The sequence below is a fragment of the Toxorhynchites rutilus genome, chromosome 3, assembly GCF_029784135.1.
Source record: "Toxorhynchites rutilus septentrionalis strain SRP chromosome 3, ASM2978413v1, whole genome shotgun sequence".
Taxonomy (NCBI): domain Eukaryota; kingdom Metazoa; phylum Arthropoda; class Insecta; order Diptera; family Culicidae; genus Toxorhynchites; species Toxorhynchites rutilus.
In genome coordinates, this window is record NC_073746.1 from 15,821,714 (window position 1) to 15,838,022 (window position 16,309).

General features: G+C 38.7%; 1 protein-coding gene across 2 annotated transcripts in view; it reads left to right on the forward strand.

Moving 5' to 3' along the window:
* LOC129775873 (uncharacterized) overlaps nucleotides 1-16,309 on the forward strand; it is a 132,169-nt gene that overhangs the window by 98,926 nt on the left and 16,934 nt on the right. For both annotated transcript variants that reach the window (XM_055781047.1, XM_055781046.1), the window contains 3 exons: nucleotides 15,315-15,437; nucleotides 15,522-15,743; nucleotides 15,804-16,283. In XM_055781047.1, coding sequence (XP_055637022.1) covers nucleotides 15,347-15,437; nucleotides 15,522-15,743; nucleotides 15,804-16,283 — 793 coding nt within the window. In that variant the 5' untranslated portion in view covers nucleotides 15,315-15,346. The remainder of the gene's footprint in view (nucleotides 1-15,314; nucleotides 15,438-15,521; nucleotides 15,744-15,803; nucleotides 16,284-16,309) is intronic.

Here is a 16,309-nt window from a genome sequence, read left to right on the forward strand (position 1 = left end):
CTTAGGCCCTTTACTTTTCATCCTATTCGTAAATGATGTGTCACTAGTATTAACTAACCTAAACATTCTAATATATGCTGATGATATGAAATTGTACATGGAAGTAACCAAATGTAGTTTTCCAACAAGAAGTAGATGTTTTCTTCTAATGGTGCGTGAAAAGTCTTTTAGATATTAATGTGAAAAAATGTAATATTATATCGTATACTCGAAAACATGAAACTTATGACTTCATATGTTCTCTAGGATTTGAAACTGTACAGAGATGCGTCAGTATTAGAGATTTAGGTATAATTCTTGATTCGAAACTCACTTTTGGCGAACAATACAATGACCAATAAAGCAAATAGTATGCTCGGTTTCATAAAAAGATTTAGTTACAATTTCAGTGATCCATACACAATAAAAACATTGTATATAAGTTTTGTAAGATCTATTTTAGAATATTGCAGTGTTGTATGGGCACCCTATCAAGAACTGCACTCCAATCGAATAGAATCAGTACAAAAACAATTTTTATTATTTGCCCTGAGAAAGCTAGGCTGGACAACATCTCCCCTTCCCCCATATGAAGCTCGTTGTATGTTAATAAATATTGAAACACTTGAGAAACGCAGAGAAAATGCCACAATTTCATGTTTAATTGACTTAGTTTCACACAGGATTAGCTCTGAAAACTTACTTGAACATTTAAATTTTTATGCACCAACACGAGCCTTGCGAGCACGGAATTTGTTCAAACCAACTTCATTTCGAACTTTATATGCTATGAATGGTCCACTTAATAGAATGATGAGAACGTACAATAAGTACAGTAATGTAATTGATGTGACAATGACGAAGAAATTATTGAAAAAGTCATTGACTGAAAGATCATTGTATTCGTGAATCACAGTTTTGTCATATATGTTTGCTGCGTTGCAGTTCGTAATTTATTATTAATACTAAAGACATGATACCTCTTATAATTGATCTTCATAAATATAGCTATAAATTATTCATTGTAATTGTAATGTAATGTATGTAATTTGTTGTCTACTATAGTTTGACGAAATAATTAAATAAAGAAAGAGACGAAAAAAAAAGAGAGATGCAAATTATTCTTAAAAGTATAGTTGATTCAGATGAAATACTGAAGACTAAATTTCCTGTAATTCTGATATTGTAACAGTTAACTACGTGCAATTTTAATTTCGTCGATTCCGTTCAGTAATTTTTGTTGATAAAGATGCACCACGCACAAGCAGGCCTGCCACAGGCAGAAAAAATCGAAGTTGACCGACATGTTAATTAAGTTGCCATAATAAAATCTGCGTTTTCAATCTAAAAAAATGTTTTCATTCTAGTTCTCCAAAAAATCTGTATTGAATTTGAAAGTCAAATTTTTAGCCATATTTTTAAATTTATTCTTATTGTGTGGCATAGTAATTATTAATTTGACGGTGTTGATGGTATTCATGTAGCACCAGAAAACACTTGAATCGGTTGTTTGAGAAACCCCATAAGTACACTTGACGCTCTTGCGAGAAAACGGCTTAAAAACAGTTTTTCTCAAAATTTTGACCTGGTCCTCCAACATATTATTTGGGGCCACTACTACATCAATATGACAGGTTAAGCACAAAATATAACGCTTCAAAGTTGGTGGATGATGTATTTAGCGATTTTGGAGTGATTCAATTCAATTTTGTGTATTTTGAATGTTCATAATGTTTATACCAAGTAAGAATGGGGCTGTTTATAAGTTGGGCTCTGAACTGATGAAGGAAAGAGAAGGGAGGGAGAGGGCTTTGCATGAGTATTGTTCGTTTTACTCGTTACTTAAAGGAATACAAAAATAGGTTGTGAAGGAAGATAGAAGAAGTTTAAAGATCCTTTTTGCGTTACATAATATATTAAAAGTACTTGAAAAGTACTACGGAACTTTGCCTGCCACTCAGTTTGGTGTTCTTTGTGGTTTAGAGCCATGTACTTATGGGGTTCCTTAAACAAGCGAATATTTGCATCCCCAATTTAAGGGGGTTCGTAGAACTAACTTTTTCTGAAATTTTTATAGTCAATGTAGGTACCCTCAAGTACACAAAATCAGCCCAAAAGTCTATTTTGATAAAAATGGCGTTTATGAGGGTTTTCAAACAAACGATTCATTTACACTAAAGGGTGTGTCACATCAAATTGCATCACGGAAAAAACGCTGTAGAAATTCGCCCAGTAGACCGATCCTTTTGAAAATTTTAGACAGTAAAATAAAAACTATTAAACATCTTTTGGCATTTTCTTTTTATTCATACTTCGAGCCCAAGCCCGTATGCTCGCACCTTTCTCTTTACCCCGTCCATAAGGTTCTGTACAACGTCAGGTTGTAGTTTTTTTAGAACAGAAATCCATTTTCTCTTGAAGTCCGCCTCCGATTTGACAACTTTTGGGTTCTTCCGGAGGGCCTGCTTCATAATCGCCCAATATTTCTCTATTGGGCGAAGCTCCGGCGCGTTGGGCGGGTTCATTTCCTTTGGCACGAAGGTGACCCCGTTGGCTTCGTACCACTCCAACACGTCCTTTGAATAGTGGCACGAAGCGAGATCCGGTCAGAAGATGGTCGGGCCCTCGTGCTGCTTCAATAGTGGTAGTAAGCGCTTCTGTAGGCACTCCTTAAGGTAAACCTGCCCGTTTACCGTGCCGGTCATCACGAAGGAGGCGCTCCGCTTTCCGCAAGAGCAGATCGCTTGCCACACCATGTACTTTTTGGCAAACTTGGATAGTTTCTGCTCGCGAATCTCCTCCGGAACGCTGAATTTGTCCTCTGCGGAGAAGAACAACAGGCCCGGCAGCTGACGAAAGTCCGCTTTGACGTAGGTTTCGTCGTCCATTACCAGGCAATGCGGCTTCGTCAGCATTTCGGTGTACAGCTTCCGGGCTCGCGTCTTCCCCACCATGTTTTGCCTTTCGTCGCGGTTAGGAGCCTTCTGAACCTTGTATGTACGCAGGCCCTCCCGCTGCTTGGTCCGCTGGACGAATGAACTTGACAAATTCAGCTTATTGGCGACATCCCGGACCGAACTTCACGGATCACGTCTAAACTGCTTAACTACGCGCTTGTGATCTTTTTCACTGACAGAGCATCCATTTTTGCCGTTCTTCACCTTCCGGTCGATGGTTAGGTTCTCGAAGTATCGTTTTAGTACTCTGCTGACCGTGGATTAGACGATTCCCAGCATCTTACCGATGTCCCGATGTGACAACTCCGGATTCTCGAAATGAGTGCGCAGGATTAATTCACGACGCTCTTTTTCGTTCGACGACATTTTTCCAAATTTACGAAAAATTGACAGTGAAGCATGGCCAACGTGATCTATACACTCTTATCTGATTATAAGCGAAAGCTGAAGATATAATTCCTAAAAATTAAATTTCTACAGCGTTTTTTCCGTGATGCAAGTTGATGTGACACACCCTTTATACAATGCTTCTTTGAGGTGTAATGGAAATTTAAACAGTTACCGCGATATGTTTTATTCTCTCATTATAACATATTCTGGAACACCCACACCAATGAATAGTATTTTAGAATCAAAAGGTAGCACAATAAGGTAACAATTCGAACTATTCTCAACGAATATGTCAATATTTATATCTATATTTGAGCTTTAGTTGTTCAACTATTTGATGATTCATTGGAGCAGTTGCTGTTCAAAATCTCCAATCTCGCTGGATCAAACGAGTGCAATTTGATGTATATTTCTGGACCTTTATTACTCAAAACAGTAAGACAAATGACTCTAGTTCCAAATTGCTCTGAGTTCATTTGGGTGTTTCAGTTTGAAATATTTTGTTCATCTTATTAATCAATGGCAAAACTTAGTTAAAAAAATATATAAATAGGATTGGTCAAATAGGAGATATTTTGTTGCGGATTCAGAATTGTCAATAATTTAAGCTCTAATATTTCATGAACTGAGTGAAACTAATTTTTGTTCGCTTTGGGTTGTGCGAAAGATAACTATCCATCAAATATATTCTTTAATATCTCTCAATAAATTCCCAATGCAGAGACGAATTTCAGCACAAACGTATAAACGTAGGAAATGCTTTTTTTCCTAACACGGATGATACCGATTTCCTAGTCCGCATTGCAGGCTACTCAACTGTATACCGAAAATCGAAACTCTCATTTCAACGTTATTTTGACATTTGAACTATTGGAAATTTTGTAATCATTTATATTGTAATAGATGAATGAGAAGTATCCAAGTCAATTTCGACACTAATAAATACATCAAGAATTTATTGAAAAATTACTGGACAATTTTCATGAAGTGATCAATGTTAATTTTTTTAATTTTTACTCACGATATATTCCCGGAAGGAGTAATCTAAACCTAATCGATGGTTCTTTCAAATATCCTCAATCCTTACAACAAGAGCTTAGCAAAATTGATTTTTTTTCGACAGTCTTAGCGCACATTTAATTTTTCAATCCACTATTTTATGTATTTTTTATCTTATTTTTTTTTATTACACGCTAAACGATTTCATGAAATAGGTGAGGTGAGGATGATTATTGACTTCAAGCCAAGTAATATTGGAACGTTATTTAAAAAAAAAAGTATATTCTGTATGAAATCCTAAAAATCTGTAATCTGTTCTGTTCTTGGTTTTTAATAAGTCTGAAAAATCTGTATAAATACAGATTATTCTGTAGATATGGTAGCTCTAAAATATATAGTAATATGGTAACCTTGTGGTCAAGCTAAAAATTTTTTTTTATATTCGCAAAGCTGGCAAAAAAACTCGATGTTTGGGTACCACACCAATTAACAACCAAAAAAAAAAACGGATCGAATTTTCATCTCCGAAGCCTTGGCCAAACGGAATGAAATCGATTCATTTCTTGAATGGATAGTGAATGAGGATGTGAAATGGGTCACATGCGACAATATTGTGCGAAGCGTCAAAGCGTGGTGAAGCAGCTCAAACGGAGGTCATACCAGGGCTAACGGTCAGGAAGGTTCTACTCTGTATTTGGTGGATCTTGAAAGGAATAATTTATTATGAGTTGCTTCTGTATGGTTTTGTTTACTCAAGTACTCAAAAAGAATTATGTGTTTTTGATTAAATTTTTCCTAATTATGTAGATCTAAATAAATAGAGAACTATTCTACGTGATAAGAGTAGCGTTCCAACGTTCCAAAAAATTTCAATACCTAGAGTTTCGACTCTATGGACAGCATAAAAATACCTTAAACAGTTTTTGGTGAGAAAGCAAACATGTTCTGGTAGGATAGAATTTTGATGCTGCATGAAAGAAGGCGAAAGACTTTTGAACAAAACTGTGTATATAAAATTGCATGTCTGTCTGACCCAATATGAAATATCCTGATTTCTTCTTGATGAATGAATTCTCATTCTCACTGATTTCGAAAATTATACTTGGCAACCCTTGCGGTCGGAATTTCCTCATATGTTTGATTCATCAGCAATAATCTGGACCTGAGACGAGACTTGTCAATAGAGAGGTCGATTCCGGACCGTTGATTGGTCAATTTTCGGACTGCTGATTGGACAAATCTAAAAGGTTGCCAATAAAGTCTGCTTCATTTAATATTGGAACAAATTCTTTTGCTCATTGTGGCGCTCCTAGTGGACGGATTTGGAAACTTTTTTCACCCACGTGTCGGGAAATGCATTACCTTTCACCATGAATTTATGTCATAACACCAAACGATAGCATTTTGTATACAACCGCCATGGAAGCCGAACGGAGAGATAAAATTGTGCACAGTTTTCTTGAAAATCCTTTGTTGTCGGCATCTAAGCTAGCTAAACAGCTTAAAATGCCCAGAAATACCGTATGGCGTGTTATCAAGCAGTACAAGGAAACATTGACGACGGCTCGGAAGCCGCATTCGAAGCGTCGGAGTGGAACTGTCGACCGGAAACTGCGTGGGAAAGTCATCAAGGCCGTCAAGAGGAATCCCAATCTTTCAGACCGCGATTTGGCCAATAAGTTCCAGGCCGCTCACAGTACGGTGCGACGAATTCGTCTCCGGGAAGGAATAAGGTCATTCCGAGCCAGCAAACAGCCAAATCGGACGCTGAAGCAGAACAATGTGGCCAGAATCCGTGCTCGAAAGCTGTACGACCAAGTGCTGACCAAGTTCGACGGATGTATTCTGATGGACGATGAGACCTACGTGAAGGCGGACTTTGGGCAAATCCAAGGTCAAAAATTTTATTTGGCGACGGCTCGGGGGGATGTACCTGCAAAATTTAAGTTCGTGTTTGCGGATAAATTCGCCCGCAAGTACATGATTTGGCAGGGGATATGCAGTTGTGGACAGAAAACCAAAGTCTTTCTCACTGACAAGACAATGACATCAGAAGTCTACAAAAAAGAGTGCCCACAGAAACGGATTCTGCCGTTTATTCGTGCCCACGACCGTCCAGTAATGTTTTGGCCGGAGCTCGCAAGCTGCCATTACAGCAAAACGGTTATGGAATGGTACGCAACGAACGGGGTCAGCGTAATACCGAAGGACCTCTACCCCCCAAACTGCCCCCAGTTCCGGCCGATAGAGAAATACTGGGCAATCACGAAGCGGAGGCTTAAGGCAAAGGGAAAACTTGTTAGGAACATGACTCAAATGAAGAACTGGTGGAATCAAATCGCCAAAACGGTGGACGAAAAGGGTGTGCGCCGCCTAGTGTGCCGTATTACGGGAAAAGTACGAGAATTTCTTCGAAACAGCAATGAATAATTTTTTTAATTTTTTTTTATGAAAGAGTAAAGAAAATGCTACATTTGTATGAAAAACAAATTATGAATTCGTTAATAAATGACTGAACTACACGCAATTGTTTGTGTTCCAATATTAAATGAAGCAGACTTTAATATTTCAAAATACACTCCTACATAATGTATTGATGGTAACCACTCTCAAACTAGTTTCCATGACGAAACAAAACAGAGGAATATAATTTGTTGAAAAATATGTAACATTGCACTACGTCTTCCAAATGAAACTATTAATGAATATAAGTTACGAAAAAATATGTTAAGGACGCGGAAAACTTGCTTCAGAAACTGTATATCATTTGGAAACATGACATCTCGAATGGTTCGGCATCCCTGTTGTTCGTAATCGGTCGAGGAACAGGCAAACAGAAGATTAGGAAGCCAGTTGTCATGTCTTGTCTTAGATCCGGATGATGGTCAATTAACACAGGATATTATTGATCAGTTTCTTTTGAATCACTACACAGTAGACGTTACAAAATTGTCCAGCTTAAAAGATATACTGGAACATTATTATTTGTTTATAAAACGATTAATGTCCTTCCCATTAATAAATGTTGATCCTCATTATGACAAAAGGGTAACAATGAGGCCATCTTCATCTGTCGAGTAATCGAAGCATTCGTTCCCCGATTTGCTGCAGATCACGATGGGACCAATTGTCGTGCTAATTTACAACAAACCGTCCACTCCACGTTCGCACTTTTCGTGCATCACAGGACAATCATCTCTGGGAATGCAAGCAGTTACAATGCTATTGTACCCGACTGCAACCATCAATCATTCCTGGCTGAAATTATCCTTTGGTCCTCGCCCAACGCAATATGAAATAATTTCAAACCAATCCCGGAGATCACGATCGATCGTCATAAATATCGGCTGTCGTTTCTGACCCACTGGCACAGTTCTCTCCCGAGTGCAAGTATTCACATGGTTAAAAAACGTATGCTGCTGCATCCCAGCCTCTCGGGCCAGCGCCCAGAGCCGCCGTGATAAACCCCGCGGAACAACGGAACAACGGAGTGGTTCCCATCGGCGAACGGCAAATCCATATTGCTGTCGGTGAAAAACAAAAAATTATTCATAATAGAGAGGTAAAAGAGAGAAAAAAACAACTTTTAAGTACACATTAGCGCACATAATGTTGACGGCTGCGGCGCGATCGCGAACAAGTGCACCTGAGGAAGGTCAATTTTTTGCTGCCCTTTCCGATCAACGCCCAAGAAGTGTGAAATTTACGCGAGCATAAACATAAGCTCAACACACAAATCGCTTTCACATTCAGCTAGACTAATGAGTATGCCGGTTCAGGGCAGTGGTGCCAATATCGCTTATTATATCCCGCCGAGTGAAAGTAAATTCAGCACATTAACAATCGAAGCCCCTCAAAAAAAAAATCGTTGACACCAAAACTCCCACTCAACGAATGAAGCCGGGAGAAATCTCGCATCCATAGTTTGCGGTTTAATTCAAATGTGTTTTTTGGCAAACTTTCTTCGAGCTTTAAGAATGGACGGCGAGCCGAATCGTGTTTCTATAAAAAGACCACTCCGACCCGCTCAACTCACTTTCATGCCGTGTATCCATTTTCAACTCTTTTTTTCCGCGTTATTAACTACTCTCTGTGTATGCTTTTTATCCGCGCCTTCGCGGCTATCCACATCAAATTGTTTTGATGATTTTGGCGGGGCGTTCCATGATGTTGATCATTTCAGGGGTTTGCTACCGGTGCCAATTCTTTGGCTCGTCATAAAAAGCAATAAACGGCGAGTCTTCTTGTCTCGTTTTCCAGTTCGAGAATTCTGTGTGTAAACAAGATAGATAAAAGTTTGCCGATTGGATGACTTGTTGTTCGTGCCACCATCACCGCCCCGTTTGGATTGTTTAAGGCTGTTGTTGTTGGAAACACCGGTGTTCGAATGATTATTTAACGAGCTATTAACGTTCTAATAAACTCGAGCTAGGTGGATGGTAATTGTGCAGAGAATCAAGCAGGGCAGTCCACACGCATTTTTTTCTTGTACTGATGCTTGACCGTCGTTCGATTATTTTGGCAATTCCCGAAACTAGTTTTATGATAGGGAAAAATATGATTCTCAAGTAAACTGAGAGTAGAATAAAAAATTCAGAAAACCGGTTGCAATAAATGCCTAATTAAATCGTCAACACAACAAGGTCGAAGGATAACCGAAATTTTGAATTTAAACTTTGTAAGAGAGGGTGGTCTTGAATCGTCCCCTCAAATATTGAAGGATATAAACCATTCATATTATTTTTTTTTTGAAATTTCGGCCTTTGCTTTGTATAGTAAGATACTTTTACTATGTTTTCCACCAGTTAGTGCAGTTTATGAGTGTATCACAGACGGCAAATCTCAAGTACTATTTAGACATGCTCAAAAACGAAACCCGCATAACGTTTTATTCAGTTTATTACTGAAATGTGAGAGGCCAATGGATTGTAACATTATAAACGTCAAATCTCTCGGACGAGGATGGATACCGTCCACGTTGAGCCACAAATTGTTCTCGCCACGCTTTTCGAAAACAAATCATATTTTTCTTTTTTCCTTTTTTTTGTAACAAAAAGTTCAACGTCAGTCTCTACCCCCAAACTAGCGTTGGCAGAAAACATTTAATCTTTGGCAGAAATGATGCCATTCCGTGTGCTAAAGAGTCAAATGCGCAAATAATGAGCTGCTTTAATAGCTTAAAAATGGTTTGTATGTATGCGTGCAGACATCTCTTTCTGTTTTATTTTCTCATTTCATTTGGAATTGTGCCAAAAAAAGTCCATACGATACGATGGGGATCGAACCAAGGCCGGCTGGAATGCAAAGCTATTTTACACGACCACGCTATCCACATGGCTAATGATGCTTCAGCTGTTGTTCAGCAAATACGTGACAATATTGCACCTGATTATAAATTGAAGCTGGGAAGTGTTTTCTAAGAGTAAAAAAGGAGCGCATGGAGGAGAACAATATCTAAAGGGTGTGTCACATCAAATTGCATCACGGAAAAAACGCTGTAGAAATTTAATTTTTAGGAATTATATCTTCAGCTTTCGCTTATAATCAGATAAGAGTGTATAGATCACGTTGGCCATGCTTCACTGTCAATTTTTCGTAAATTTGGAAAAATGTCGTCGAACGAAAAAGAGCGTCGTGAATTAATCCTGCGCTCTCATTTCGAGAATCCGGAGTTGTCACATCGGGACATCGGTAAGATGTTGGGAATCGTCCAGTCCACGGTCAGCAGAGTACTAAAACGATACTTCGAGAACCTAACCATCGACCGGAAGGTGAAGAACGGCAAAAATGGATGATCCGTCAGTGAAAAAGATCACAAGCGCGTAGTTAAGCAGTTTAGACGTGATCCGAGAAGTTCGGTCCGGGATGTCGCCAATAAGCTGAATTTGTCAAGTTCATTCGTCCAGCGGACCAAGCAGCGGGAGGGCCTGCGTACATACAAGGTTCAGAAGGCTCCTAACCGCGACGAAAGGCAAAACATGGTGGGGAAGACGCGAGCTCGGAAGCTGTACACCGAAATGCTGACGAAGCCGCATTGCCTGGTAATGGACGACGAAACCTACGTCAAAGCGGACTTTCGTCAGCTGCCGGGCCTGTTGTTCTTCTCCGCAGAGGACAAATTCAGCGTTCCGGAGGAGATTCGCAAGCAGAAACTATCCAAGTTTGCCAAAAAGTACATGGTGTGGCAAGCGATCTGCTCTTGCGTAAAGCGGAGCGCCCCCTTCGTGATGACCGGCACGGTAAACGGGCAGGTTTACCTTAAGGAGTGCCTACAGAAGCGCTTACTACCACTATTGAAGCAGCACGACGGCCCGACCATCTTCTGGCCGGATCTCGCTTCGTGCTATTATTCAAAGGACGTGTTGGAGTGGTACGAAGCCAACGGGGTCACCTTCGTGCCAAAGGAAATGAACCCACCCAACGCGCCGGAGCTTCGCCCAATAGAGAAATATTGGGCGATTATGAAGCAGGTCCTCCGGAAGAACCCAAAAGTTGCCAAATCGGAGACGGACTTCAAGAGAAAATGGATTTCTGTTAAAAAAAAAACTATAACCTGACGTTGTACAGAACCTTATGGACGGGGTAAAGAGGAAGGTGCGAGCATACGGGCTTGGGCTCGAAGTATGAATAAAAAGAAAATGCCAAAAGTTGTTTAATAGTTTTTATTTTACTGTCTAAAATTTTCAAAAGGATCGGTCTACTGGGCGAATTTCTACAGCGTTTTTTCCGTGATGCAATTTGATGTGACACACCCTTTATCTCGGTCTGGGCCGTGTATGTGGCAAAGTATGCGGAAAGCTCATTTGTCTTTTGTTCCGCTTGCTCGTATTAGTCTCATATTGCTGTACCATGTATACTATACAAATGCTTACCTGTATTTGTGAGTCATGACATTTTCTGTTATGTTATGTCTCGTTTAATGTCATAAATCGGGATGACAAAACATGAGCTAAAAATCAATTTTGGGTGTAGGGACCAACACTATGATGATCAAGCTTCATCGCATACAACATGTGAAAAGCAGTAGGGGAAGGGTGGTAATAAGGGACACCTTGACCCTTTAACGGGTACTGGCAACTATATTGCCACCAACAAAAATATTCTTTTCTTTCGTATTATTTCAATATTTTACTTAGCCAAAATCTTTCAAAGGTCTCTGGCAATACTCCAATTTGATTTAGTCTGCTAAAAATGTACGATATCAAATTGGGGAGTCATTTCTATGCATCAACACCACGATTTTAGAGCACCGGCAGAAAATTCTGCTTAAATTCGTTGAAAATGTAACAAGTTGAAAAGTTTTTCACTGTAAACGTACTATTTAGGATCTACTGTGTAAGGTCATGTAGTTTTTTCAATAAAATAAATGGTGTATTTGATGAAAAATTCAAATTTTTATTTTTTCCTTTGAAACTCTATAAAAAAAAGGTTTTTTCGCTGCACTAGAAATATTGTAAATCGCTGAAATAATCGGTATCACTGCACTAGAAATATTGTTTTGATTTTTGTTTAACTAAATAAGAGGAGAATGAACTCTCAGAGTTTAAACTTTAATTCAATACCTGCCTGCCTGCTAACTAAAGAGACGAATGAACTCTAAGAGTTTAAAGTCTCTTTAATTCACACGGCCCGTTAAAGGGTTTAGTGAACCTTAAGTTTTTTCGTGAATTTAAAAAAAATATAGCTATCTCACCATAAATTGATAGTCTAGGTCTCTTTTAATAAAAAAATATGTCTTTGAGGCAGAAATTTTGCAAAATGAATGTGTCCGGCATCTTTGAAAAAGTAAGATTGAGTTGGGAAAGACGCACACTTGGCGGTAAAGAATGACACTAACTGGAAATTCAAATTTATGTACTCAATAAGTTTTGGAGGTCTTCAAATAGGCCTTAAAAATGATCTAACAAAAAAGCTACACTAAAATCACTTAGAAGGTTATGTAATGTTTGTTAATTTTTCATGTATAAAATAGTTTCTGGCATTCGGATAATGTTTTAAAAACCGCTCTGCTGATTCGTTCATGATATCTGGTTACACTTGCTAACGTAGCTAGTGGGCATCTGTTAAAAAAAGAAGGAGAAGATAGTCAAATTGTTTTCAAAACAAAATTTCTTTCCCTTCGGTGGAATGTCCGTCTTATCCGACATGATTTGTATTTCTGGAGTAGAAATAACAAAACTTCACCGCTGATTCGATAAACTGAGAGAAGTGATGGTGAAACACTCACGTAACCTAAAATACTCCAATAAATTACTCGAAAACAATGAAGGTTCTCATTGTTTTCGAGTAATTTATTGGGGTATTTTAGATTTTTTTGTAGACGAAAATTTATATCAAGTTTATATCTTTGTAGATTACTTTTTTGTTTTTATTTACAGTTTTAATAGAAGGCCAGGTAGGTGTACACAGTAAGTGACGAAGGTATTGATACACTGTATTGCAAGTTTGTACATCATGTAAATTTGAAATAAAAATTTCATCTATCAATCATACTTAGGTGTTCGTCTTTCCCGACATTCCCCTATAGATGATTCAGAAGAAATAATTTTAACGTCAAAGAGAAAAAGATGGAAGACGATGAATTATCTGCGCTATTGCAAGCACCCTTTGCTCGAACGTCGAAAAAGCTTGGCAACTGGCTAAAGCATACTCTCGGCAAATCAAAATGGTTGAAAAAGTTGATAATTTTAATGTGAGGAACGAGGAAAATCATTGAAATTGTTTAAGACGCCTAAAGCCAATGAAGTTGTTAATAGTGAATATTATTGAAAAGGATTGATCGACTTGTACCATGCTCTACTCCGTAAAAGACCGGAATATTGTATTCACAGAAAACACAAACACTCATCACAACAATAACATTGTAGAATCAAGAGAATAACAATCGCATTGTAATTCTATAGGAACGCATAGGAACGAACCTGCTATAAAACAAAGCCCCATTGTTAATAGCGAATGTTCTAAAATACCCGAGCAAAAATGCTATTGAAAATCCGACTTAAAGAAGACATACTTTAAGTTCCTCCAAACTTTGTGGTTTATTAACATAGCAAAGGTCCTTCAAAGGAAGTAATTTACGACGAGAAAAGCTGAAATTCTCACCATAAGAGGACAAAGTTTTATTAAGGCTTCGGTTGCCCGAGTAATACGATTTCACTAGAAAATACACGTTCTTGTAAATTGTACATCTTGACACTAAAAACCATCCAATCAGACTGAACGAGTAGCCGCATATTATCGTCCCGAACGGACGGATGCAGTGTTTTTTTGCGTGACCGTTTAATCTGAAAGACCCTGTTCTATTCCGAAATGGTTTGCTGCAAATATGATGCGAATTGAGGGGCTTAGAATGCAAGGGGTGTAAGTAACTTGCTCGATTTCTCTTCATCAACTTTTTCTCTAGTTAATAACTCAACTGCAAAAACGTTCCAATTTAAGTTTGCTATAGTATCCGATAGATGAGGCTCTGACCTATCTTCCACATTGTCAAATACAACTGGGAATGTATTTGCAGCTAAGTTATGACCAAAAGAGAAAGTCGATGTAGAGAAATCGATCAAATCACTCATACCCCTTTCATTCTAAGCCCCTCAATTAATATCGAGAAATAAAATTTTATTATTTTTCAGGAGGAAAACCAACTCCGACTTTTAGTCTGCTAATTGGTGATAGAGTATTAAAACAAGCTAATGTTGTCGATTAATTGGTGAAACTTTAAAATGGAAACAACATATACAAACAACAAAAAATAAAATAACTCCTATAATAGTTGCATTAAAGAAAGCCAGAAACTATCTTTATGCTCAATGTTGTTAGAGTGTTCATAATTTATTCATAGTTCCACATCAGAACTATATGAATTGTATATAGGGGATCAGCAGGATCAATTTTTATAAATGAACTAAGCGTTCTGCAAAACAAAACATTTAGAATAATTGAAAAACTACCAATGTTGACGCCCACAATAAACTTATATTCCGAAAATTTGCTTTTATTGAATAAGCTACATAAACATAATGCTCTATTGTTATTTTTTGAAATGAAGAATAATTATATTAAATACAATATCCCACTCCTGTAGGCACGTACTATTCACTCCTTTAATACTAGTAATAGGGAGAATTTTGTAGTAGAAAGAGCTCGAACTGAACTCGCAACTAGAAATGTATTTTACTGGAATTGCATTACCCCCTGAATAAAAATAAGAACCAACATTTAAGTGGAATTTGCGTTGATTAGTTAATAGTGAAAATTCATGAACACCAATAAGCCCACAGATAATAATAATATAGTTAGTAGTAAGATGCTTAGTCACCACAAGAATTCACCAGCTGATTGGCTGGCTGCAGTTTGTTTTATAAACTTCACAGCCAAAATTGTGAATAAAGGAAAAAAAGACATCGAACGCGTTTTCTAGAAACTAGTTTATTCAAACTTGCGTACACGATATCTCAAGTTCTACTGAACCGATTTATGTCGAATTGATATGAATAGAATCTGTATGCAACTCTCTATCGCCAATAAAAAAATCATAATCTTTCTAATTCTTTAAAAAAAATCGGGAAATGTAAAAAAAAACCTGAAAAACGATTTTTTTTCAGACGGCCACCATTTTGTCAAAAAACATGTTTTTGACTTGTCCGAGGTTCATGCGATAGCGGCATCTCGACTGATTCAGAATCTGTTGTGTTTTTTGTTTCAGATAACCAGAAGGGCGAGAATCGTAACTATTCTAATTAATTTTTTTTTCTTGCGTTATCTTTTTTTTATTGTTAAAAGATATAATAAATAATGATATAATGGATAGTAAAAAAATTTCCGGAGTTCGAAAAATCGTCCGATATTCGTGCCTTTACACTAGAATACCCCCTTAAGAAAACAATCTTTAGGACGTAGTCGAAGATGATTAACCAACCAATAAAAATACAATTTCCCATACACTTGGATGCCCATACTAACAGATGGCCGCCTTCTTCCTCTCTTCCACAGAATCTAGCTGCTACTACAACGGAACTCACTTCATGGAGGGTTCGATCGTTCCCACGAAGGAGCCCTGCCTAATGTGCAAGTGCCAGAGCAAGACGCTAATCTGCGCGCTGAAGGTTTGTCCCGGTAAGTGGAGTTTATGGTCGGCACGGTTGCCTACCGGTAGGCGTTTGCCACATTTGTGATGATTTTTTCTCTCCCTTATTTCAGAGCAACCCATCCCTCCACCACGCGGATGCATCCTTATCCACAAGAGCGGTGCCTGTTGTCCTTATCTGCAGTGCTCGAAGATGCATTTGGCTTCCAAAAACCCCGGCGACCGCAAGAAGGTTCACTTCCTGGATTACTATGAGAAGGCTGCCGAAGAGCGATTGTCGGACCCCAATTCCTATCTGAGGAGATCCGACGATGAGGATGTGGAGGAGAATGGTGGTATGTGTGGGAAATTAAGTTGAATCATAGGGATTTGATAATACCGGTTGAATGTTTCAGCTTGCATTGTGAACGGGACGGTGTACAAATCGGGATCGGCCATGATCACTTCGTCGCATTGTTCCTATTGCTATTGTATCAACGGTCGGCAGAGATGCGTTAAGCCGAAGTGTGCCCTGCCGAGTCCAAGGTGTGCGCCAGTTTTTACCAACTGGGCTTGCTGTCCGGTTCGGTATGATTGTAGCGGTAAGATACCGACAAAGGAAATAGCCACTAGTGTTCCGCAGAATCTGGTGAGGCGGATCAACAATCGACACTACATGAGGACGGTTGAGAGGAAGAGTACCAGGAATGCTAGCTGCGTGATTGAGGGTAAGACATATCCGGAGGGAGAACGAATTGCTACGCCGGAGCCGTGTGAGGTGTGCTTCTGTATACGAGGGGCGAAGAAGTGTACCCCGAAGAAATGCGCACCACCCATCAAGGGCTGTACGCCAAGAGTTCCCCGAGGGGAGTGTTGTGCGGTGCGGTACGATTGTAGTGAGTTCAAAAGTTCGATTTTCTTT